This window comes from Cebus imitator, unplaced genomic scaffold, assembly GCF_001604975.1.
Source record: "Cebus imitator isolate Cc_AM_T3 unplaced genomic scaffold, Cebus_imitator-1.0 Scaffold57, whole genome shotgun sequence".
NCBI classification, from domain to species: Eukaryota; Metazoa; Chordata; class Mammalia; order Primates; family Cebidae; genus Cebus; species Cebus imitator.
In genome coordinates, this window is record NW_016107372.1 from 4,488,050 (window position 1) to 4,514,860 (window position 26,811).

The following is a 26,811-nucleotide window of genomic DNA, read 5'->3' on the forward strand; positions in this document are numbered from 1 at the left end:
GGCTTTTATCCCAGAGACAGGCAATAACAAATGCTGGCGAGGATATGGAGAAAAGGGAATCCTTGTACAGTTTTGGTGTGAATGTAAATTAGTACAACCACTATGGAGAAGAGTTTGGAGGTTCCACAGAAAAGTAAATATAGAGCTACCATATAATCCAGCAATCCCACTGCTAGGTATATGCCCAAAAGAAAGGAAATCATTATATCAAAGAGATATCTATATTCCCATGTTTACTGTGGCACTATTCAGGGTAGCCAAGATTTGAGAGCAGCCTAAGTATCCAACAACAGATGAATGGACAAAGAAAATGTGGTACTTATATAGAATAGAATACTATTCATCCATTAAAAAAAAACAAAAAAACAAAAAAACGAGATCCTGTCATTTGCAACAACATAGATGGAAGTGGAGGTCACCATGTTAAGTGAAATGTGCCAGACACAGAAAGACAAACTTTCCATGTTCTCATTTATTTGTGGGAGCTATTAAAACAAACTCATGGAGATAGAGAGTGGAATAATGGTTACCAGATGCTGGGGTGGAGGATGAGAGGAAATGAAGATGGTTAATGGGTACAAAAAATAATTAGATAGAATGAGTAAGATGTAGTTTGTAATAGCACAACAAGGTGACTACAGTCAAGAATAATTGTTGTACATTTAAAAATAACTAAGAATAGAACTGGATTGTTTGTAATACAAAGAAAGGACAAATGTTTGAGGTGATGGATACCCCATTTACCCTAATGTAAGTATTACACATTGCATGCCTGTGTCAAAGTTCTCATGTACCCCACAAATATATACACCTGCTATGTACCCACAAAAATTTAAAATAAAAATAAAAAATAAATGTGGTGAGATGAAGAAACTAAGTAACTCTCTGCTAGTATATAGCACATTATTTTTTAGATGCACATGGGTCACTTATAAGTCTTTGGATTATATGTTAAAATTATTTTCCATTTTTCTAATAGGAGTTAGTATTAATGATTTCATGATATGATGAGTTCTTTACATACTGATTATAATAATTCTTTGTTAAAGATTTTACTGGTCTATCTTCCATAATTTTTTCCTTACTTTTCTGTTTAGACAGTCCTGTATTCAAAAATCATCAATTAACTATTCACTTTTATGATTTCTTTTCTTTTTAAAATTATTTATTTATTTCACTGTAATTCAAAATGCTAAACAAGGCCACTCTGTTTCAGAGGTACCAAGTGGCCATTTGAGAGACAAAGAAGTTCTACATACTTTTGTGATTTTTCATGAATAAAAAGAAGAGAAGGCTTTAAATTCTGAAAATACATGTGTAGGATGAAGGAAAAAGGAGGAAAATAATCTATGATTTTGTTAAAATAAAAGGTCAGGTAGCAGAAATAATTCAGCACAAACTCTGGATCATTTAGTCCTAGCAATCTTATACTGTGAGGAGTTTTAGAACTTAACTCCATACCCATAAAGAAGCAGCTAGATTTTTTCAGACCAAGAAACTAGTTAGACAGAGGTAGAAACAAAACCCTTGGCTTCAAAATAATCCCAGAAATAATCTTCTCACCAAGCAAGTCTTATAGCAACTGATGTGTAAAAACCTTTTAAGTAAAAAGAATTCATTTCTTAGCTTCACTGAAATGTTTTAAGGAAAAGATGAAAAAACATAAAAATAATCTAAAATAGGGGCAGTAAAAAAATTTTAAGTTGTTTCGATTTCTGTTTAGTATACTCTCTTGAGAGTTATTTTTGCAAGAAGTTCTTTTAAGAATAAGATTTAAATTTATAAAAAAGCAACACTACTATCAGATGACTTTCTGAAATCTCTCAAGGTACCCTGTGCCTTTTTTTTTTTCTGCCTGTTAGTAAATATTTAAATACCATTTATTAAACAGAAAAAAATTAATATTAATGACTTGTATTAACTTAATAATAAACACATTTTTTATTAAGGAAACGGCCTCAAAAATCTATTCCAACTTCCTTCTGACTCCCAAAATGTAGACTCTTCCATTGTAGCTGGATTCACATCTCCAAAATTGCTACAAAGTCACCAGGGCCATCAGAGGATGCTTTCATCTACAGATCGTCCATGCTCATGTCTCATTATTGAAGAAAATCATTATTTTCTTTCTCTTTCTAAAAAAGACACCTGCACTATTAGTACTAACTTCCTGTATAATTACTAATCGGGGCATATAGCAAACCTTTAGAAATAAAACTACAAAAAGTATGCTTGTCTTCTTGCATTTCTTTTCTCTGACTACATTTAACACGGGAGGTTTTCTATGTCTCACATTCAAATATTCTCACTTGGGCTACCTAATTTTTCCCTCTGAGTTTTCATCACTCTTTAATTATTTTTGAAGGCTTCTTACTTTAGAATACACATTTTCGTAACAGAAGGTAATAATCAGATGATGTCACCCAAATATAAATCCCAATCTTTCCCATCATGCTGTGTCTTGGGATTTTATTTGAAGTCAGCCTAGATGGGGACAGAGACGGACTATGCAAAGTCCATGCTGAGAGTCCGTCTTGCCTTACTTGTCCCCTAATAGTTCATGGATAGCCCAGTGGTGATTAAACCCATGTGTGCACAAGAATAACCATGAGAATCTATTAAAAATACAGGCTCTGGGGCCTCTTCTCCAGATTTCAGGATTCCATGGCTAAGTTACGCTTTTGAATGACTGTGCTACTGGCAGTCCACTAACTACATGTGATACAGTGATTACAAAAATGGCTACAATTCTCCACCTCTCCCTCTATCCATAACCATCACATGTGACTTTGCTGTTCCTCCAAAAGGGAAAAGCTATCTCCCTATCCCATGAATCTGAGCTGGTCTTGTTACCTGCTTCGTTAACAGTATACAGAATACAGTGGAACTGACATTGTGCCAGCATAAGACTTGTTTATTTCTGCACTCTCCTGTAAACCTTATGCTGCAGCCTGGTGGATGAGCCTAGGCTACCCTGCTGGATGAGGAATGGGCTGAGGCGTGGAGTACCACCACCATCAAACAGTCAGGCAGGCATGCAGAGGAAGCCACCCTAGAGCAGCCAGCCCCCAGCAGACCACTGTTTACTGTTTTTATCCATGAGTTTCAGGGTGACCCTTTACACAGTGAAAGGTTACTGAAATATTATCACAGTTCTGTAACTGTTCACCTGAGAAATACAGATTTATGCCTTCCTCTCCACTTCTGCCACCTTCATAATTTAGGCTTTCCTTTCTTGTTCAGGCTACTGCAATATAATCTTCCTACTTGTCTCCCTGCTTATTGTCATTCCCCACCTCCATGCACACTGTTGCTGCTAAGACTGCATTCCTTAAAGTCAGAAGCTGTATTGTCATAATTTATGTACTCTCATCATCTAGCATAATGCTTGGTACCTGACTGGTGCTCAATCTTGTTTGCAGAATGCCTGCTACTACCAAATTCTTATAACACAGCTCTGACCACATCAGTCTCCCATGCAGAACTCTATTGGCATTTATACGACATACTAAATCCGCTTTCCACTTGGCCTATTTAATTCTAGGACCCCTGTGATCTGGCCCCATCCTAGTTTCCCGCTCTTCTTCCCTTTCTTTGCTTATTGTCCATTTAAAAGTGAGGGCTGGCGAACATGACCCTAACTTCTGTGTCCGTGCTGATACTCAGACTTCTGCAGAGAAAGTCCGTCCACAGCTCTTCAAGTTCTATGCATTCTCGAAGGTCCAACTCAAACGCTATCTCCTCTGTGAAAATCTGATAGTTCTAGGCAGGAAAAGCTCCCCATTTTCTCCCTACCTCTAGCACCTCGCCTAAGCCTCTCTTAGTCACCTGATATTAGGGTTACCTGTGTGGTATCACATCTAGTAGGCATATGCCCAAACACAGATTGTTAACTTTTTGAGGGTAGGCTCCATCTTTTACCACTCAATGTTCCCTGTTGTCCCTGTCATCATACATGAAACATAAGACGTTGATAAACACCCTTTAAATGAATAGATGACTTTTAGTCAGTACTCAAACAATAAAAACAGTAATACCCAAACTCATAATCCAAACATAGAACAAAGATGGCAGAATAAATACAGTGTTTTTTTCAGATATCAGTTTGTAAAAGAATCTCCTGGAAAGCCTGTTCAAAATATAAATTTCTAGACTCTACCCCTAGACAGATTGGTTCAGCAGAAGTCAAACCTAAGCCTGAATTCTGAGCCCATGTGATGTTGAGGGAGATCTGCAGGAGGTTGATGGGCAATATTTTGATACTTAGAGACACTGAGCTTTCTTTACAAATATGAATTCCAAAGTAATTTTCTCTTTTCTTTATGCACCTAAGAATTTTAAGTTTCTTGATTTTAATGCCAAGGCACCAAAGAGCAGCAGGCCTATAAAAAGAATCACTTTAACAATACATACACAGTCTGGCACCTTATTAGCTTAGGTTACTGGGAACATGGCAGGCATCACACCCCATTCTTTGTAATCACAATCTGCACACATTTTTCATCTACATATCCTTTTTCTGAACTATTTAAAATTTAACTTGCTACAAATAGCCCTTTTTCAGACTAACCTTACCACATGAGGAATGCTTTAAAATAACTGAAGGGTGCAAGATTCCTACCTCGGTCCCAGAGGCTGGCTTGTAATGCTCTCTCAAGCTGTTCTTCTTCACTCAGTCCTGCTGTGTATGCATCATAGTTCCTGGGTGCTTCTTCAGAGTGACCTGGGCTGCCATAAGGATAATAATCCTGATATCCAGAGCTGCCTACAGGCACAAGGAAAAGGTTAGAGAACACAGCTATGGACTATTCTTTGTTTTATACTTCCTGTTTTGTATAAGCAAAGACAAACAAGTAAGGCATAACATTATTTTAAGCATAAAAATTATCCTCAAAATAAGAAAAGATGACAAATGGAGAACGACCTGCAAAGGTGGGCAATGATTGTCTTGTCACTGTTGTATCCTCAGTGCCCACCATGGCACTGGGCATGAATAAGCCCTTATGTGCTAATGAGGAAAGGAGATATTAATTCAGAGGGTAGTCAGAAGTCCTGGAGAAGAGACTGGAATGAGCTATTGACATACTGAGTGGATTCTTTCAGCTTAAGACTACTCAACACTTGGATAGTTTTCCATCAAGTCCTCCTGGCTTGAGTCAAGAGAATGGTGGAAACAATAGCTGATAAAGCCTTATTGTTTTATTGCTCTGTACAATGAGAGGCAGACCAATGTTTTATACAGATGCCACGGAATACTTCAGACAATAACATTAAGATGCAGCCAATTTCTCTGTAACTGTAATTCTATGCCAGAGATTACAGTCCCCCCACCACCAAAAAAAAAAAAAAAAAAAAAAAATGGTTGCTAGATAAAACAAGAGAGAAGAGACAACCTGGTCATTAAATAATGTTTTAGGTACCAAACTTAAGTACCCCATTAATAAAGGTCAATAGCAGAGAAAAGTTCACTTTTGCAAGATATTCCCATGCATCTTTTCAGTTTGAGTTTATTCCTTACATTTTCTTTAACTGCCCAATAGTTAGAGAATTTGTTTGGAAGAGATTTTTTTTTTTTCCCCCACAGGAGATTATCAATCTCATTCTGGCATAAAGAGAGAGAAGTAAAATAGTCTGTTTGATTTTTTTCTCTTCTTTCCTGCCATTATTATGTTCTTTGAAGGTGATGTTTCAAATATTTAAATAATGTAGTTTTGGTTGTTGATGAAGATTCCTAATGTTTACTATGAATCTTTGTCATAGATCTCCATATGATCCCACACAGTCCAGCAGTACATGCCTGAGTCAGAGATTTAGTAAGGCTACAGAAAAAAAAAAATACAATCCAGCCAAAATGGCAGAATCTCATTAATTGAGATTTCATTTTCAGAATTTTTGACAGTTGGTCCTGAGGCTATTTTAAAATTTACTGTTGTATTGTTTATGTTTCCTAATATGTAACATTAAAAGGGAAACTGTTAATCAGCATTCTAGTAGGCTTTTTTCATATAAACAACAAATGGCAAAACACATACTTTCAGCTGATAGCCTAATATAATTATGTTTATTAAATATTTGCCATGAAAAGTAGTTGTGTCTATTAATGTTTTTAGAAGAGCTTTATTGAGACATAAGTGACATCCATACAATTTATCAATTTAAAGTATACAACTAAATGGTTTTTGGTATATTTTAGAGTTGCACTGTCATTACCACACAATCAATTTTGGACATTTTCATCATCCCCAAAAAGATATCTGTACTCTTCAGCTAACAATCCTCAGCTTCCCATCCCTTCTCCAGGTCGAAGTAAGTACTAATAATTTCTGTCTCTACAGAATATGCCTATTTTGGATGACTCATATAAACTAAATCATATAATATGTGGCATTTTGTGTCTAGCTTATTTCACTTAGTATGCTATCCAGGTTCATCAGTTTTGTTACATTTATCAGTACTTCATTCTTTTTTATGGGCAAATAATATTCTACTGTATGGTTTATACCACATTTTATTTATCTATGCATCAACTGATAGACATTTGTATTATTTCTACCTTTCAAGTATTATGAATAATGCTGTGATAAGCATTTATGAGCAAGTTTTTATGTGGACATATGCCTTTATTTCTTTTGAGTAGATACCCAGAAGTGGAACTGCTACATCACATGGCAATTCTGTTTAACTATCTGAGGAAATGCCAGAATGTTTTCCAAAGTAGCTGTACCACTTTCTATTCCTATAAGCAGTGTATGAGGGTTCCAATTTCTCCACATTCTCACTAACACTTGCTACTATTTGCCTTTTTATTTACAAACATCCTAGGGCATGAAGTGGTATCTCACTGTGGTTTTGATGACTAATAATGTTGAGCATCTTTTTATGTGCTTATTGGCCATGTATATATCTTCTTGGAGAAATGTTTATCCAGATCTTTTGTCCACTCTTAGGGCTTATGATAAAGCTCTTCTAGCTTGATTCTACTTTACTGAATGTCCATGAAAGTAAAAAAGAAAGAAAGAAAGAAAGAAAGAAATGACTTAAATAAACATTAAACAAAATTGTTTAGGATTTTGGAGACTAATTCTGAAAAGCCTTGCCCCAGTGCAGTAAACATTAATGAGGATTTACTAAATCCCTCCAACAGCTCAACTTTCATATCTTCTCTCACCTGTTTCCCATGTCAAAATATTAACATTATTGATATTTAAAATAGAAGAAGGAGACAAGTACCCTTTCCAAATCTTCACAATGGCTTAAAACTGAATTTGGATCTTGACGCAATTTTAAATATGAACAGTTATTCATAAGCTGGTCTTTATCCAATAGAATCAGAAAAATTCAGCTCCCATTGCTGTGTTGAGGAACACCCAATCAGCAACTTTCATACCTTGAGAGTAAAGGAGACCATGGTAGTGTTTTTACAAATCTTTTCATTCCTTATNAAAAAAAAAGATCTTTCGTATACGGACAAATAGGGAAAACACAATTAATATATCTCCACAAAGAATAAAAGAAAGCAGCAACCACTCTGCAACACTAATAGAATATTTATAGGCACGTCATTGAATACTATGGGATGCTTCAGCAATCCCTCCATAGAGAAACTGCCCAGTTCCCTAAAAGTGCCAATTATTTTACAGGAACACAAAAAGCATATTGGGTAACTTCCCACATGGCTCATTATCACTTTCAAACCCCTGTGGAAAGGCATTGTGGTATGTGAGATCTAAGCAGCATTTCTACCTATCCACCCCCAAAAATGCTCAGTTAATTCAAAAGCCAAAATAACCCAAAGTCTCTGAATATTAGCTCACCACATAGAAATTATATATTTATGTAGAGTTTTAATTGCCAGATACACATGCAATGATTTCAGGCAACATTTTCTTGATGCAGAAAAACATTTTTCTTCATACTGTTTCTTACTTTAAAATAATCTCACAGTTCTTCAACGAAATAAAGTCAACAACTCTAAACATCTGAGTATTATAAAACCTAATTTGGAACTTGTCAGACAAGACATGGGGAAAGAAAATGGGAAAGTTCTGGTGCCTTAAATCAGAAAGACCAGTGTGGTTTCTATATCATCAATCATAAATCATCAACAGAACCAAAAATCTCATCGGTATCTATTATAATGAGAACTGGCCCCCTCCCGTAGGACCAAAAATTTTCTACGGCTATTTCACTCACCCACTCAGATGTTTTTAAGTCTTCATAACAAACATTCCTGGAAAAACCTAGCAATCAGATACTTAAATACACATAAATTATGTCCTGAGATGAATACTAGTTTAATTTTTTTTTTTTTTAGTAAAAGAAACTCTAGTTATCATTATTCTATTAACTACTCCATCTGTTCCTTATATACATACCAGGCTTTCATGGCAAAGGAGATCAAGAAACACCACTGAGATTAGAAAAATTGGTAACAGCTTTTTAAACATTCATGAGGTTCTCTGACCTATAAAGACTTTTCCAGCTAAGGACAACCATATTAAGAATAAATCATTACTTGTAAGATATACATATGCTCTCATAAAAGTTCCCTAGATGACCATTAGCATAGCCACCTGGCCTTTTGTCGCACTGCCTTTGAAGAAATCCAATCACTTCAGAGAAAGGCATATAAATACGGTAATCTTACAAGAGGCTAAAAGAGGTAAAAAGGTCTTTTTATTTTTGCCCCTAATTCTCTGCCTGTCTGTTGTGTGCATACTTCTTCCACATAAGAAGAAAAGAAGCTGTTCTCTTTTTTAAAAAAATAGAAAATAAATGGAATACAGAAGAGAGAGAGAGAAAGTAAGTAGAACTACCCTATTTTGTAAGGTTCAATTGGCAGAGTGCCCATCTCATATCCTTACACAATAGAAAAGGCAGGGGCTAGGAATAAGATTCTATTGGAACACACCTATACCCACTTGTTTACACATTGTCTGTGGCAGCTTTCATGCCACAAAGACAGGTTAACAGTTGCGGCAGAGACTATATGGCCAATAAAGCCCTTATAGCCTGAAATATTAGCTGTCCAGTCCTTTAAAGAAAATACTGCTAGTCTTAGCTTTAAGCCATAATGGTCATCAATTAATATAAAGAGAAACATATCTTAGTCCATCTGTGATGCTGTGCAAACAGCCATAGGCTGGCAGGCATAAGCAACAGAACTTATTTCTCACAGTCTGGAGGCTGGAAGTCTAAAATGCCAGCACGATCAGTTCTCGTAAGGACCCTCTCCCAGGCTGCAAAAGAAGGTCCTTACCAGAACTGATCACGGTGGCATCACAAACTTCTTGTATCCTCATGCGGCAGTGAAGAGGCTAGAGAGCTCTTTAGGGTCGCTTTTATAAGGACACTGATCCCATTCATGAGGGTGCTACCCTCATGACCTAATTTTTCCCCAAATCCCTACTCTACTAAAACCATCACATTAGGGGTTAGGATTTCAACATATGAATTTTGGGAGGCGCCCATTCAATTCATTGCATTAAGGCATGAGTGTTGCAATGGCCACGGCTAACACCTGTCTGCTGGGCCTGATCCAAGATACTACTGTGTAGCCACCCCAGACTGGAATGCAAAGGCTTTAGCCTGAAATAGGTCTTATACTTTTAACAGGAATTCCTTTCTATCTATCTACACAGACATTTAGAAAAAAGTACATTCTTCCTCATTAAGTCACATGGCATTTACTAGAGCATCTTAGGGTATGCAAGGGTTTCCTGAATATAGATGGGCTGGGCTGTGGAGAACTGTATACCTAAAATCAACTTCTAACACTTTGCCAGGAGTACAGTTTCAGACTAAAACTCAAAGTACCAAGGTCTAATAGGAATCTTTCCCTACCAACCCCCACAAATGCGCTCCCTAGGTTACCCCTCTATCTAGCTTCCAGGCATGTTAGAGGCACAGTTACCTAACATGTGAACTACTCTACCACAACATAAACTGGTATCCTAAGGTACTCTGTAGAGCTGAATACTATAATTTTAAAAAGAAGTTAAAATTTATGAAATGAAATAAAATGCTTACCTGAACTATTAAAGTAGTATTGCTGTCCTGGGTAACCAGCATTGGAGGGAAAAATGCCTAAACATAAAAGAAACAAACATTTTAATGGCAGCCATAAAGCTTTAAGTGCTAATTGTTCCAGTAATTAGGCAGTTCTCTGGGAGAAGGCCCAAGGTAAACTCCCTTTTGTTTGGGGGCCAGCCCTATGTAGGGAAGAGAGAGAGGGAGAGAGAGAGTTTGTGTGTGTTTGGGGGTAGGGAGCAGACAATGAAACCCTAATTCACACTCACTAAAATTTCTTAGTCTTTGCCTGCCAAAGTACCAAGGCTTGGCTTTGATGCCTCTGTACAAGTAGAGATGCGCCAGGTAAATGGAGCACCTTCCTCAAACAAGGGTGTTAGGAGAGCCTGCTCCGTACCCTTCCTAGGGCACTTTACTCTTTCTTGTCCCTATAGAAGGCAGTAGGACTGCCGACTTAGTCAACTGGCACAGCAGAATGAAAGTAGAGAGGGAGGGGCAAGGGGCACACCCTCAGGGTGACCCTCTTTTTCCAGGAGGCATCAAACAGTAGCTTCCACATGCTGGGTCATTTTCTATAAGGTTCCTGTGTCCTTCAGTTCTCAGCTCGCAGAAAAAAGCCAAGTTTGCAGGCTGTTTGCAAATTGCACTAAGTGTTCTAATTTTCCTATTTAATTTTCTATTGTATTTATTGCTTTGAAAATAGAGTGGTATAAAAATAAGTCTCCGCTTATTTTTTAAGGCTTTTAAAACTAAGAGTTTAAATATTATAATTATGGGGAATATCCTCTTTAAAAATTAAGCAAAGTACTTGCTTAAATTTCATAACATGTCTGCAAAGCTTTACTAACCACTCCATCAAAAACACACAGAAAAAAGAAACAAGACATTAAACTCCTGAGAATCATCTCTTTTATCAGTACTAATCAGTATCAAATTGTATTGAAAATATAATAAAACTGGACATTTTCAATATATGAAGCTCCCACTGCCTCCTGTAAGTACAAACAGTAGAAACACATTAATAAGCAAATGCGGGAAAATGAGAATCTGCTGAGATGCAACACAGTCTGTAAAAATCAACCAAAAGTGAACATAGCCTGCTCATAAAGGTGCCAGAGCAGTGCCTGCAAAGCTTTCTAATATCATGAATATTATATGGTTCTCAAGAATACCAGTCATCAGCACAAACTGTGAAACAAATTATTTATGGTTCAAGAAAAGGTAAAATAGTCTCAGAAGATTTCATATGAATAAAAGATGAAATATTGGAACTCACTCTATAAAACAAGTGTTTGCAAACCAGTTTTCTTACAAGTCAAAATCAGTATAGCATTTAAAATTAAGAGGTCTAAAAATTGCAAGTACTTCTAAATGAATTTTCATTGAGTATCAATTTGAAGGGAAAAAAAACAAAATTTAAAAAAAAAAAAATTAAAAAAAAAAAAAAAAAAAAAAAAAAAAACAGGAGCTAAGCTTCAAGCAATAACAGACTTGGCTTGGCTATGCATGAATATATGGCTCAACCACCAAGGACCCGGTCATCATTCTGAATTCTTTAAAACACTGGCCTTGCACTTCAGTCCAGCCAGGCTTTGTTTTCTTTTTTAGCTTTGCCTTGCACATATATTAATTCATGGCATATTCTAGAGGAATGCATTATTTTAAATGCACTTTCGTTCTCTGCATTTTTTAGGAAATCGTGGTTTTCTGTGGGTAGCATTAAGGTTGAAGGTATAAATATATAATGATACTTGTCCCCTACGAAAGTATCAGATTCACAATTTAACTTTGCAGCCTCTTTTGAGGAGCAACGTAAGCAACTGCACTGGTGTTTTACCTTTTGGTTTAAAAAGGAAAACATATTAGGGAATTCCTGAGTTGAACCACAGGGAAACTTGGGGTCGTTTCTGTTCACATTAAGATGAACTTCTAACTTGTTGTCATGCCAAAGGCGTTTTATTCTCTACCTGCACATGCTTTCATGATTTTCTTCAGAGGCCCCTGAGTGTACATTAGTCCAACAAGAATCCCAGCCAGATGCCCGGCGAAGGAAGTCCTAGGAGGGAAGGAGACCCTTTGTGAGTATTTGTTCTGCTGCGATTAGAGACATTCTGTCTTCTTATTAAGCCCAGGGCATGTCAAATAGTCACAGTCCACAGGCTTTGTTCCACGGAGTCTTTTATGCTGAGCAGCATTTAACTCAGTCCAAAGAACATTTCCTACCTTAAAAAAAAAAAAGTACAATGAATAACCACCACCACATGTTTAAAATGCAACACCCCTCCTTAACCAGGGGAAATGGGCTGGGTCTTCCAGAGCAGCGGAAGCATTTTTTCACAAGTCATTATATTGCTTTCAGTTCTTCTCTGTACCTCTTATCACAAAACATAAATGAAATCAGTTTTCTCTGTTTGGAATTAAATCTGGGATTATCCAGCCATTGTGAGGGATGATGCCTGTGTGTAGGGCGGACTGCTGCAGTTTTCTACACCACTGATGAGTGAAGCAGACAGCAAGTGAAACTCAGCAAAAGAGACTGAGATGCCCACCTACAGCCCCCAAAGTTGTCTTCATATGTATCTTTCAGTCACTGGGAATGAAAAAAACAAAAATATACATTTCAAACTTGAAAGATGAGTTAGAAAGTGGTTTAACTCTTCTTAAACTGGCATCTAAAACTGGCGAGCACTTAGAAAATTTATTTTGAGAAGTTCACTTCAACCCAAGTGTCAACGCTCTTTGTGGAGTTCCCTGGCTGAATAACCTCCCAGCCTGAGTTTAAGAAATTACTGGGGATTCTCAAAAACCTCTGCATTTGACCACAAAGTGGGGTCCTACACAACGAGTTGTTCTTTAAGCACCTGACCTCAATTTTCAGCTGCCCGCCACCCTTGAGAAAACCCCTGCACACGTGTGCACACATCCATTGACACCTTAAACTAGGCCTTTCTGGGGTGCCACTCCCGCATCCCCTTTGTAATGCCTCTCACACCCATCCCAGCCTTCCCACTCCTACTGCCACAACTATGCTTACTGACACCTGAACTGTTTGGAAACATCCTGCACTGGGCACATAGGGAACCCCAGATGAATGTGTGTTGAATGAATAAAAATAAATGAAAGAAAATCATCTAGCTGATCTCCCAGTGTGCAACCCAGTTTTGCTCTCCACTGCATCCCACACACTGCCATCAATTATCCTCCCAAGGCAGAAGGCAAGTGGTGTCATTGCCGTCCTCTGAAATCCACTGGCTCTCACAGAATACTCCAGTGTGTGTTCAAGCCCTTCCAACACTCAGCCTTGCCCATCTCTGCAAAGGCAGAGGGTGGAGACCCTCGTTGTCTGCTACATCCATTCCCACATGCCCCACTGTCACACCCTCGAAGCACTCTCAGTGACCACAGGCCAAGCCAAGAAGAACCTCTGTCAAAAAAATCCCACCCCAGTTGAAGAGTCGCTCTTTCCTTCTCCTGCCTCCCCTTGGAGTCACTGCTCCTACCTTATTATGGCATGAAGCCAGCCTGCTGGTGGCAAAGTGCTTATATGTCTGCCTGCCCTTCTGTCTGTCTCTGTCACACACATATTCCCTGAGGGCAGCAATGGTGTCACATTATACAAAATTAGAAGCTTTAAAAAAAAAAAAAGCCAAGCAAATGACTGCATTCCCATAGCCTGGAATAGTGACCTCTCATTCCAGAAGGGGGGCAACTGAAAGTCATGAAGGAGTCTGATACAGACTCCAAGAGCACAGCCATTTTTGTGGCTTTCACATATGTATTCCAAACACCTAGGACAATGCCAGGCACATGAGAGTCCCTCAAGGATGTATTGGATGAATGGCTCGAGTATGCCAGGACTGTTCCACCAAGACCATCAGGAGGTAAGTTAAAACCACTCGATCTTCAGCTCAGGGTGCTTGCTGAGCCATGGCAGTCACAGAGCTAAGAATCTGCCATTCGGTAACCTACGCATGAGACTCAGAGTCAAAACCAACACATTTCGCCTACTACAGCAGCAGCCTAGGGAAGAGTCCCTGAAACACCACAAGCAAGATGGTTTTGAAATTTTCACTGTCTCCAAGATATGAAAAGACTTGTTGGCTCTTAGGAAAAGAACATGCAATGAGGAACGCTTGCAAGAAAGAGACAAACAGGAGCCTTGTAGAGAGAAGAGCATTGGGGCTTGTTCCCATTAGCCAATTAAATGACACTATTGCTCAAACAAGATCTCATGTACATATGCACATACTAAAAGTCATGGCACATGTGTGTGCGTGCATGCATGCACACACATATACACACACGCACGCCCACACACACACACACACCACGTATAGGATCATTCCTCAGGAGAGCATTATTTTCATCAAATTTATCTACTGAAACAAGAGGGTTCCCTGACTTACTTTGCAGGACGTGCCACAGCGGTGTGACTTGTCTATTTGGCAGCAATCCATGCTTAAACCCCTTATGGGAAGGGGAGCCACAGAGTCACAGGTGCAGGAGCTGGGACGAGTGCCCCTGGGCTTCAGCCCCAGGGCAGCGTCCAGAGATGTGTCTGTGACTCCTGAAGCCCAAGTGGTCGCTTGTTACAGTGTGTTCTTTTAGCCTTGCCATCCATAGGCAGCTTAAGTGTTAGACAGCTCAGTGGACCCTCTGCCTTTTCACAAAGGCAGAGGGCCAGTGTGATAGCTTTCTGTATCCCAAGCTCTTGTCTAGCATCCAGGAAAAATCAGGTCACACATGGCCTTGAAGGATGAATGTGGGGCTTTTAGTGGGTGAGGGAGGTGGCTCCCAGTGGGATGGAAGGGAAATGGAGTGGGAAGATGATCTTTCCCTCAAGTTTGGCTGTCCAGTGACCTGTCTCCCCTCCGATCATCCCCAGGTGAACTCCTCTCAGCATTCAGATGCTCCTTCTCTTCTCTCTGCTATGCCGTTCTGCTCTTCTGTTCAACTCGTCTCTTTCTGAAGCCTGAGATCTCAGGTTTATATGGGCATAGTATAGGGGGTGGTGGTGGGCCAAAAGGCAGCTTGTGGGTACAAAAACAGGAATGCCTGTTCCCATTAAGGAGGGCTGTAGGCTTCCAGGCTTGAGGGTGGGACCTTTACTGTGGAACCGCCTTCTTCTACCCACTATTTCCCCGTCTCCTGTCCATGTCGCTACTTCACAAGTTGTGTGACCTGATAATAAAAATATGGGACTGAACATTTTTTGCCCATTTTCTGACAAGAATAGTAGGAACTATGCTTTAGCTCCCCAATCATGCTAAAATATTGTATAGTAGTCCCCCCATTATCTGCAGACCCCCAAGTGGATGGCGGAAACCACGAATAGTACTAAACCTTATATATACTACGCTTTTCCGATCTCAAACCAAAACAACTACTATGTGACTCACAGGTGGGTAGGAAAGACAGCATGGACACACAGGGCAAAGAAATAATTCATGTCCTGGCTGAGACTGTGAAATTTCACCACGATAGCTAGGGCAGCGTGAAATTTAAAACTTATAAATGGCTTATTTCTGGAATTTTCCATTTAATGTTTTTGGATCAAGGTTGACTGGGGCTAAAAATGCAGAAGGCAAAATCACAGATAAGGGAGACCACTGTACTTATTTTATTCTATGCCCAGGCTCAATACAATCAGCCACCTATTAATAGTTCTAAAAATGACAAAGAAAGTAGCAATTTGAGAGATACAAAGAAGTGGCCAGGACCAATTTTTTAAAAAAATAACTTCAATTTAGATGAAAATAATATAATAATATCAGTATTTCTGAAACTATGGTTTCAAACTAAACGTCATGGTGAATCATACAGATATAAAATAACGTAGAAGGAAATTTCAATTGAAAACTTCAACCTATGAAACAATCTTGACTCTCATTTACAATTTACAGTACAATACAGTGAAATGAATTTCTTATCTATCTCTAAATGGTTTTCAGAAGTTTGAGTTATAATCTAATTGCCCTAATATAATTTCAAGTATCTAGGGAAAGGAGGCCCTCAGTCCCGAGAACTCATTGCATCATCCTCCTCCAACATTCAGCATTTTCCACAAAAGCTCCATCTCAAAACATTTAACTGGTCTTGTTTCAATTAAGCTCCATGAAAGTGTTTGCTTTAAAAAAACTGAGATTATGATCTTATTCAATCAAAACTGAGAATCTCTCAACATTACACAAAAAATCGGAGAATGAATTTCATCAATGTAAAAGGAATATATAACTAATTTTAAGAGGTAAATTAACTTTCTCTATGCTCTTGGTAACCATTTGAAAAATCACCTCCCTCACCCTCTAAGAAATACCCACATGCTGAGCGAGAAGACGGACCTATAGATGGGGAGAAAGCTGAACTGGGAAGGTGGTTCTCACTAGTCCTAGGGTTAGGGCACTTTACCCTGAGCTGGGGGTGCTGTGGAGACAGAAAGAAACCCTGGGCTTTTAGTGAAGATGGCCCATCTGAGTGCTCTGATCAGTGGCTGGGATCTATCTTCAAACATAACAGCATCAAAACCAGACTGGGTTGTCACAATCATAATTATAAATGATAAAGAGAAGTTGTGAAGCTTGAGGTCTCTGAATAAGCCTGTGGCTTCATTCTGTTCTTAGCTATACATGGAAGCTGCCATCCGAGGCAGCATGCAGGGAAAACCTTGCGACTAGGAACAACTTCCTCTTGACCTTACTGGGTCTTAGGCTAGGACTAGGGATTTGGTTATGACCTACCACCCTCTATCCTATTCAGAGTAATTCCCTACAGCACAGAACCACCAACAACTTTACATCCATGACCACGCCTACTACAGTAAACAACTTGACACTGGCACTCAGTACAGAACTGCCAGGTGAGAGGAAGAGTTAAATTTAAATTACACATAAAATACATGTATCTAAAATACGCTGTATTTAAAAAATCACAAGTGACATTTGTATGTCTTTTTTAGAAAAAATGTCTAGTCAAGTACTTTACTCATTTTTCAGTTGGGTTATCTGTTTTACTGCCACTGAGTTGTAATTCTTTATATATTTTAGATATTAGTTCCCTATTGGGTATATGATTTGCAAATATAGTCTCCATTCTACAGGTTGCCTTGTCATCGTGCTGTTTCTTTTGGTAAAGATGAGCAATGGGTACAAGAAAAGCTGCTCAACATCACTAATCATCAGGGAAATGCAAGTCAGAGCCACAATGAGATACCACCTCACACAGAGGATGATTATTATAAAAAATCAAATGATACAACAAGTGTGGGCAAGGATGTGGAGTAAAGAGAACCCCGATACACTGTTGGTGGGAATGTAAACTGGTACAGCTATTATATAAAACAATACAGAGGTTCCTTAAAAAAATCTAAAAATAGAAATACCATATGATCCAGCAATTCTACTTCTGGGTATATACCCAAAGGAACTGAAATTAGTATTTCAAAAAGATATCTGCACTCCCATGCTCATTACATCATTGTTCACAATAGCCAAGATAAGAAAAAAACTTAAGTGTCCATCAACTAATAAAGAAAATGTGGTATGTATACACACACACACACACACACACACACACACACACACACGCACACACACAATGGAATTTTTATTACCCAGCTTTAAAAAATAAGGAAATCCTGCCATTTAAGACAACATGGATAAATCTACATGACATCTTCCTAAGTGAAATAAGCTGGATACAGAAAGACAAATACTGTAGGATCTCACTTATATGTGGAATCTAAAGTAGTCAAACTCGTAGAAACAGAGTAGAGCAGTGGTTGCCAGGGATTTGGAGATGGCAGAGATAGGTGGATGTTGATCAAAGGCTACAAACTTTCAGTTGTAAGATGAGTAAGTAAGAGAGCTAACATATAGCATGGTGCATAGAGTTAATAATAATACACCACACTGTATACTTGAAACTTGCTAGGAGAGTAAATCTCAAGTGTTCTCACCACACACACACACAATGCTAACTACTTGAGGTAACATATGTTAATTAGCTTGGTCTAATTAATCACTCTACATGTATATATACATCAAAACATCACATTATATTATCTTAAACATATACAATATTTGTCAGTGATGGTTCAACAAAGCTGGGGGAAAATACAAGTTGTATATGGTCACCAGTTAATAGTTGTTTTAGCATGAAATCTCACTGGTATAGATAATGACTGAACACAGCTTCCCCCTGCCTACCCCACTACATACACTTGAACAATGTATTACACAAAATATATGTTCAATTAACAAAACAATAACAATAAATATTTTATTATATACTAAAACTGGTAACTTAAAAACTTTATTTTGTTAGCTTAATAGTGATTGTCTTTAGAAAAATCATAACTATAATCAAATACTGACTGTGATACTGAGATACAGTCACAGGGGCCAGGCAACGCCACTGCTGCCTTTTCCCACACAGGTCATACAATGCACACTCAGACTACAATGAGAAGAAAAGTAATTTGTCCAGGGTCACAATGATTCTGCAAGGAAACCAATAACATCACTATTCAAATTCAGATCATGTATCTCATCTTGACAGCAAGGTAAATATCCATGTAATTTCACTTTAATAAGGAACAATAACTGAATCCAGTAGTCCTTAAACTAGTTCAAATTCTAAGCATCTTTAAGCATCTGATGAGAGCCAACAAGCCCGTCTTCAGAAAAACTGTGCATACACAAAGTACATCACCTGTAATTTTAGGAAGTTCATAGATTCCTGCAACTCCATCCATGGACCCCTTCTTAAAAACTCTTGCCTGAGGTGAATAATTCATCACAAACAAGAATTTCAGGCATCAGCACCAAACCAAAGTAGTTCTATATTTAACTGGAAAACATCTTGCTGATACTCAAATACATCTTGCTAATACTCAAATCATAGCACAGAGGTAGCCATTTATTCTGATTACTCAGGTTCATTAACTTATTGTCCAAAGTCTTTGTTGTGTCATTGCTTCTGTAATGGTCCAACGTATTTCTGGGTTCAGTTTCCTCCTTTTTACAATATAATGTTTCATAGTTCTTTCAGTTAATATTTGAGAGTAAAAAATTATCCGAGTCTCTGCACGTCCTAAAAGGTCTTTATTTCAGCATCCTATTTTGATGACAGGTATAGGGTCTACTGCTGCTGATAATAAATGTACTGTCAGTTGGAAAGGCATTCCTCTGTAGGCAATCTGTCTTTTCTCTCAGCTTTTAAAGGTTTTCTCTTTATTTTGGACACACTGTCTTTATACCACAATCATCATAGCTGGTTGTAGATTTATTTAAACTGCTAAGATGTGCTGTTTTTCAACATGAGGTTTCATGTGTTTTTACAATTCTGAAAATCCTCACCCATTATTTTTTGTCCTGCGGACCTCTAGATATTAAGCATTTGTAACTTTCCTGATATAGAGTGCTCAATATATGTTTATAGAAAAAAAAATTTAATAAAATATAAGGTTACAATCAAATCAGTGTTGCTGTACATTATTTATACAGGATAATGATAGTAAAAAGGCAATTTTGGAGCAAAACTAAGATTGATATTATTGTGGATTTAAGTTATGCAAATTAAATGCAGGTATTATTAACACCAAAAGACAGTGTTCTTTCCTATCAAGCCAGCTTAAGCTGCTCCTCACCCATTTAAGAGGCTGTTGTAAGGCTGAGTTAAGTGGTTATGCAAAATGTTCCTGCTCTCATGTGCCACTGTGACAGAATCAAAAACTAGAGCCATGACTGAAAGCTGTGACAAGCTATAAAGGTCCTCCCCTATTAAATGGCAAATTCTTTCCACAGTTGAAGAGGTTGTCTCTCAAGCACAGCTCAGAAAGCAGCAAATGTATTACTCTGAGACACAATCTTACAATGTATGCAGCGCAAATGACCTCATTAAGGACGAAACTTGGAGACACAATGTTGGACAAGGTAAGGGAACAAAATAAGGTAAGAAGAGGCAAGTCAGCTAGAAGTGGCCTATTGTACTCTCCACGATTTCCTCCTGTAAAAGTTAATAGCAGGAAGGGGCTGTACTGATCAGAAGCTCTGGGGTTTGGGGATCTTAATAAGTGGTCCCAGATTTGCAGCACTAGCAACAAGACATAATACAATTTTTTTCAGGTTTTTGAACATTAATGCCATGAGGAAAGATTTTGATAAGATTGCTTCTTCTCAAGAGAAACTGCTTTTAACCTCCTTTTCTCTGTCCTTGATGCCTTCTTTAACCATGAAACCAGCATGGTTGAATGACCTGGTCTACACATTCTCTCTACCATGGTTCCCTTGCTCCCTGCACTTTTGTCCTCAGAAGTAAAAACCAGCCATCTTCCAACGTTATGCCCCAAAAACGAAGCTATACTGACACTGCACCCTCTACAATCCATGATAATTTATTAAATATGGCACCAACTGCAGACACAGGGATGGAAACTGACTACTGACATTTACTTGAGGCCCAGACAAACAGAATCTGGACAAAAACAAGGGTATTGTGAAGGTAGCAGAAGCCTCTTTTACAAAAGAGCTTCTTCTTTTGTAAAAGATGATGTTTAGCAATTCCCTGGCTCTCAATTCCATGTCCCTATGCCTGGTAATAAGACAATTCCCTGAACCGGTTCAAGTAGGTATCATTCTGCTATGGTTTCGATGTTTGTCCCCTCCAAAACTCATGTTGAAATTTAATCCTCATTGTAGGAGTATAAGGAGGTAGGGCCTAATGGGGGGTGACTGGGTCATGAGGGCAGATCCTTCATGAATAGATTAGTGTCCTCTCTTGGTGGGTGAATGAGCTCTCACTTTTAATAGTTCCCGCCAGAGCTGGTATTTTTTTTTTTTTTTTTTTTTTTGAGACAGAGTCTTACTCTGTGGCCCAGGCTGGAGTGCAATGGTGCGATCTCAGCTTATTTTTATCTCGCCTCCTAAGTTCAAGCTCTTCTCCTGCCTCAGCCTCCTGAGTAGCAAGACTGAAGGCACATGCCACCATGCATAACTAATATTTGTATTTTTTTAAAGTAGAAGCAGGGTTTCACCATGTTGGTCAGGCTGGTCTCAAAATCCTGACATTAGTGATCTACCCACCTCAACCTCCCAAAGTGCTAGGATTACAGGCATGAGCCACCATGCCCGGCCCAGGGCTGGCGCTTAAAGAAAGCATGGCACCACCTGTTTTACTTCTTCCTCTCTTGCCATGTGGTCTTTGCACAAGCTGGTTCCCCTTCATCTTCCACCTTGAGTGGAAGTAGCCTGAGGCCCTCAGCAGAGGCTCAGTTTTGAGCCTTACAGCTGGTAGAACTGTGAGTTAAATAAACCTCTTCTCTTTATAAATTACCCGGACACAGGTACTTCTTGTACAGCAACACTAAATGGGCTAAGACATATTCATTCATTCACTTATCAAATATTTAGTGACTATTATGTAAACAAGACAAACATGGTCCTTGCCTCCTGGAGCTTAAAATCTAGAGTGGAGGAGACAGATGGACAGACACACACGCATGCGTGCACACACACACACACGCACACGCTCCAAACTGTGTTAAGTGTAAGAATGCAAGTCTACTTCACCCAGAACTGTCTGGGATGGCTTCTCAAGGAGGTGTCATTTAAGTGACACTGCAGGATTTGGAACTAGGATGCTCAGAAGTGGGAATGGAAGCTTCAGGCAGGGACAAGCACATATGCAGCAGCTTGAGGCAGGAAGAATTTGCTGTTTTGAAACACTGAGACAACTAACAGCTGGCTGGGGCATAGTAAACAAGAAGTATGGGCACAGGGTATTGCATGGTATATAAGGCCTGTGTGCCATGTGCCTTAGTGTCATAGTAAAGAACTTGAGTTGTTTTCTAAGTACAATGGAAGGCCAATGGAGGATTTCAAACAGGAGCATTTATAGGAGTGATCTATTCTGCTTCTGACAGAACAGATCCTAGAGAAGTAAGAATGGCCAATTTAAGCAGAAGACAGGTAAAGAGGATAATGTAGTCCTGGTAAAAGTTGATGATGGCTTGGAAGAAGGTGGTGGCAGTGGGCTACAGAAATATTAATACTACTAGAACAGATCTTGATAGGACTGCTTCTATCAGGGAAGGGTAATGGATGGATCTGGGATGTATCCTGGAGGCAGAGATACAAGGACTTGCTGATGGACTCAGTGTAGAGGGTGAGGGAAAGGAAGAAATCTAGGCTTCTGGCTTGTGCAACTAAACAGATGGTGGAACAATTTACTGAGATGCAGAAGACTGGGAAAAGGAAAGGCTATAGGGAGAGAGAGACAGTGCAAGAGCTCAGTTGTTTTCTTTGCTTTGAGATGCCTGCGAGACAATGAAATAGAGACATCTAGTATTCAGTAGGTAGCTAGGTTGCAAGTTTGAAGTTGAGAGGGAAGAATGACTTAAAATGTTGCTCCCATATTTCATGTGTTGATTCCTAGAATAATTTTATACAATTATGTTACATATTTATATATACAACATATTATACACATACACAAATATACATAAACATACCTAAAAACAAGATTTAAAGGAAATACATAAAAATAGTAACAGATAATACGCAGGGAAGGTACATCCCCCTTATTTTCCAAGCTTCTTATAATACTGTTTTAGTAATTTCATTTATTTTTAAATGCAAAGGGAAAAGACACCAAGCAAGGCTCTCATTTTAAAAACAGTATTTCTCTCATCAATGTGATGGATAAACCTAAATTGTTTTGCTATTGCTGAGAACCACCTTCTCCCATTTAAGTGTTTCTAAATAGCACTCAGGATGGAAGGTCATAATCATTAGCTTTGCAGTATTACTAAGTCTCTTTTGGATCTGTGTTGTTATTCAAATCTCCAAAACAAAATGATAGGTTGTGCTAAATTAAATGAAAGTAAAGGTAAGTGAAATCACACAAAATAACTGGACGAGAATCTCCCCCCACTCCCTTGATTGGGCACAGAGGTTAAAGAGCCTGTGAGATTCTGTGAGGCTAGTGTTCTTTTCCTCAGATGCTTCATGGAACCAGATACATTCTAGAGTTCCTTACCCTGTCTCTTCCATGTTCCATGCTGAGTAGCTCCCACTGACCACAATCCCCTCCATCTGCTCTGCACCACCCCATCCCACCCACATCCCAACCTCTTAGAAAAGCGATCAGGAGCACAGCTACTAGGGTGAGACCCCCGGGCTGACTGCTTCTAGGCAGCAGGAGAACTCAGAAAGGTTCACATGGCCTGCAAAGGTGTTAGCTCAGCAGTCTAACCCATGGTTGCCTAGCTCAGGCTTCACCCTGGCTCATGCAACCACACCCTCATCTAGCCCATTTTCACCACTGTGACAAGCATGTCTGTCTAACCAGCAAACCTAATCCTAGCGCAGAAGCTGGTAGCTCCCCAGTGTGTCTAGAATAAAATGCAAGCAAGGCTAATTAGGCTCTTCATGGACTTCTGTCTGCTTCTCCAGCCTTCTCTCTCCCCTCTGCCAGGACCCAGCCCTACCATACCCCAGGCTCTAGCCACTCCCCAGCGCTAAGGATCCACCCTTCAGGACTTTGTATGTGCCACTCCCTTTGCCCTCCACATCCCCCAGCTCCTGATCATGGGGGACCAGTTTGACCACACTCCTTCAGGACTTGGCAAGGTCTGCTCCTCTGGACCCTGCAGTGGCCTCTGGGCTCCTCGAGTGTGCTGAAATTTCCCTGTCTGTTGATTTGCCTGATATTTCCCTGCTGCTTAATCCAGTGACTTTCAACCTAATCAAACCCAATACCCCTTTATAACCCAGATATTTTGTAATGCTCCCCCTATTTTCTTGAAATAAAATTTATGAATAACACATCTTATATACTTACTTTTTAAAACACAGATACATATACAAATATACAATCGCAAGTCAACATAATGCCCTAGCTATGAAAATAAGAAAAAATTAAAAAGTAATAAAATTAAAACAATATCAATTATAGGTAGGGCGCAGTAGTGCCTGCAATCCCAGCACTTTGGGAGGCTGAAGTGGGTGGATCACTGGACGTCAGGAGTTCGAGACCAGCCTGGCCAACATGGTGAAACCCCGTCTCTACTAAAAATACAAATATGATCCAGGTGTGGTCGTATATGCCTGTAATGCCAGCTACTCGGGAGGTGGAGGCAGGAGAATCATTTGAGCCCAGGAGGCAGAGCTTCCAGTGAGCCAAGATGGTGCCACTGTACTCCAACCTTGGCAACACAGCAAGACTCTGTCTCAAAAAAAAAAAAAAAAAGAATTATAAATGCTCAGACATACCACCAGCAGGAGACATATAAAGTAGCCCTTTCCTTACACCTATATATGGAATCCTCAAAAATATGGGAATAATGAATGCAAATGGTTATAGATACAGGCTTTTTGTGACTCACGTATCACATTCACGGTTCGATGGGTGATGTGATTTCACATGAGGTAAAAAAACTCTTAATTCCAAATAAGGTAAAGTACAACTTTCCCTCCCTTTACAATTTAATTTATTAATATAATTTTCCTGGAAAAGTCATTGTACATTAAATCCATGTCCCTCCAAAAACTGCTATGTATAGGAAAAGCACACTTAGGTTTTAGGCTCAGATAATCATAAACAGGTTTTTCATTTACATTAATGTCCTTTCGACAGACTGGTTGTGGGTAGGAGTGTGTGTAGAGGACCATTCTTGTTGTGGAGAGGTCTGTCTGTCCTCTAAGCTGGAGACAGCTAGTACCTTTGGCCCCTGCACACTGCATGCCAGTGGCACCCTGCTAATCATTAGGATTACTAAGAATAACCCTGCAAATTTCCAAAGTTCCTCCTGGGGACAAAGCCACCCATCCCAGTGGAAAACAACTGGCTTAGCACACAAAATATGCTTATCAAATGTTTGCTGAACTGATGACTTTTAATCATGAAGCTTCAAAAATGTTTCTTTTCAAAGTACTTCTCATATGACCACACTATGCACAAATTCCAAGGATTCCAAGTCAATCTACAACATATTGAACTGATATCCAAGAAAAGTTCCCACCACCACTGCAATGCACATGGGGAGTTGAATATTTGAAAGAGGCCATGATCACTTCCACATTGCACTGTGGTAGAATAAATGTGACTTGGCATGTGAAAAATGCTCTGCCATCTGCTGTTACTATAGACAAAAATATTTCTGGATACCACATGAATGATTATTTGCACATCACCTCCAGAAAGTAAACGTAAAATGAAAGAGAAGTTGGATTGTTTATAGCCTGATTTTAACATGTGCTACTGTTATGAAGCAAATAAATGTTCCCGTGAGTTCAGTCTTTTGGAGGTATTTTCATAAGCAATGCCATGACTAGAAATTCCACAGCCCTATAGTAGTTAGGCTCTCTAAGGTTGCAGGAAGAAACTGACTTATTGATCTTTGTTAATGGAAATTCATCATGCAGATAAAAGAAGAAGAAAGAATGGCAGGAAATAGTCTCAACTCGGACTGTGGAAATGATGTTTATAGTGTTTCCTTGTAGACATCCTAACATGAATGAATGCACTGCCCTTCCCAGGTTTTCTCATCTTGGTCTCCTAGTTCTCAATCCTGGCTGCACTTTAGAATTCCTTAAAAAAGTTTTAAAAGTTACTGCTCCTTAGGTCCCACTCCCAGAAACTGTGCAACATTGCTCTGGGGTAGGGTCCTGACAAGGTTTTCTCCATTTAGTTATTTTTTTGAAATGTTGTTTTTAATTCCCCAGGAAATTCCAATGTGTTCAGGTTGAGGTTTATTGATCTTAACCCAAAATTTGAGTTCTAATGGTGAGATTTCAGTTGCCATATTGTGCCAATAAGAAAAATGTTTTGAGAGTAGGCAAGGCTGCACCTCACAAATAACCCCATAGAAGTGGTATCTGTTTCCCTTCTTGGTAAGTTGGTCTTACTTATTCTATTCGACTGTAATGCTGCATAAGAATTAAGTATAACTTTGAAAATGCATGAAAGGAAACGTGAACTTATTTCAAAAGATTTACAGGTTCTTTGGACTTATAAAAACCTGATACCTCAAGTCAGTGTACTCACATGTAAAAAAGTCATATGCACATGGCCGAAGATGATGAAAGTAAAAAGTCAAGATAATCCCTGAATTCCTATAGCCAACACCAAGATTAGGACAAAAAATGCATTGTAAAGTTGGCCCATAATTTCAGAAAAAATAAATTCTGCTTGTGGTTAAATCTGGTATGAATACAAATTCTGACTATGAAAAACAGACATGCCCCATCTACTACATGACTCAGAAACCTGAAGATGCCATCAACATCACATACTGCTTCTGTAGCAGCTTTATTGGTATGTCTGTAAAGCATAGTTAATGTTAAACAAAGAGTACAGAATCACTAGCTACAAAATTCTAAAAATTGCCCATTTGAGCTGAATCTGCTTATGCAGTGTGAGCTGCTAGGCTGAACATCTGTGAACAAGAGAGACGCAGTGAAGCCAGGTGACTCATATGGGCTCATCTCAGAGCAGGATCACAGTCAAAGAAACACAGCCCCACCTCCAGTGGAGGCTCAAGAGGTGCAGACAGTCCCTCATCTTCCTGGAAGCCAAAGCACAGGTATGCGACCTGCACTGGCCAATCAGATACCCTTTGTATCTAATACTGAGATTCTAGTGGTGACAGTCCAGTGAAGCACTGACCAATGACAACAAGCATCCTGCCAGTTCTTACAGGTTCTTCCAGCCCAGGTCTTCAGTATTCTCAAAAATTCTAGAAGCTACCTGATATCCTTCCAATATGTCTTTTTATGGCTCAGT

At 39.0% G+C, this 26,811-nt stretch overlaps 1 protein-coding gene across 6 annotated transcripts in view; it reads right to left on the reverse strand.

Annotated features, from left to right (window-relative positions):
• Positions 1-26,811, reverse strand: part of RHBDD1 (rhomboid domain containing 1) — a 165,566-nt gene that overhangs the window by 80,282 nt on the left and 58,473 nt on the right. For 4 of the 6 annotated variants that reach the window (XM_017529144.2, XM_037738757.1, XM_017529143.2 and 1 more), the window contains exons 4-6: positions 11,997-12,085; positions 10,030-10,086; positions 4,622-4,765 (exon numbers count right to left, since the gene is read on the reverse strand). In XM_017529144.2, coding sequence (XP_017384633.1) covers positions 4,622-4,765; positions 10,030-10,086; positions 11,997-12,085 — 290 coding nt within the window. Of the gene's footprint in view, positions 1-4,621; positions 4,766-7,230; positions 7,437-10,029; positions 10,087-11,996; positions 12,086-26,811 lie in introns of those variants that run through there. The other 2 variants (XR_001825425.2, XM_017529145.2) reach the window with 2 other exon arrangements.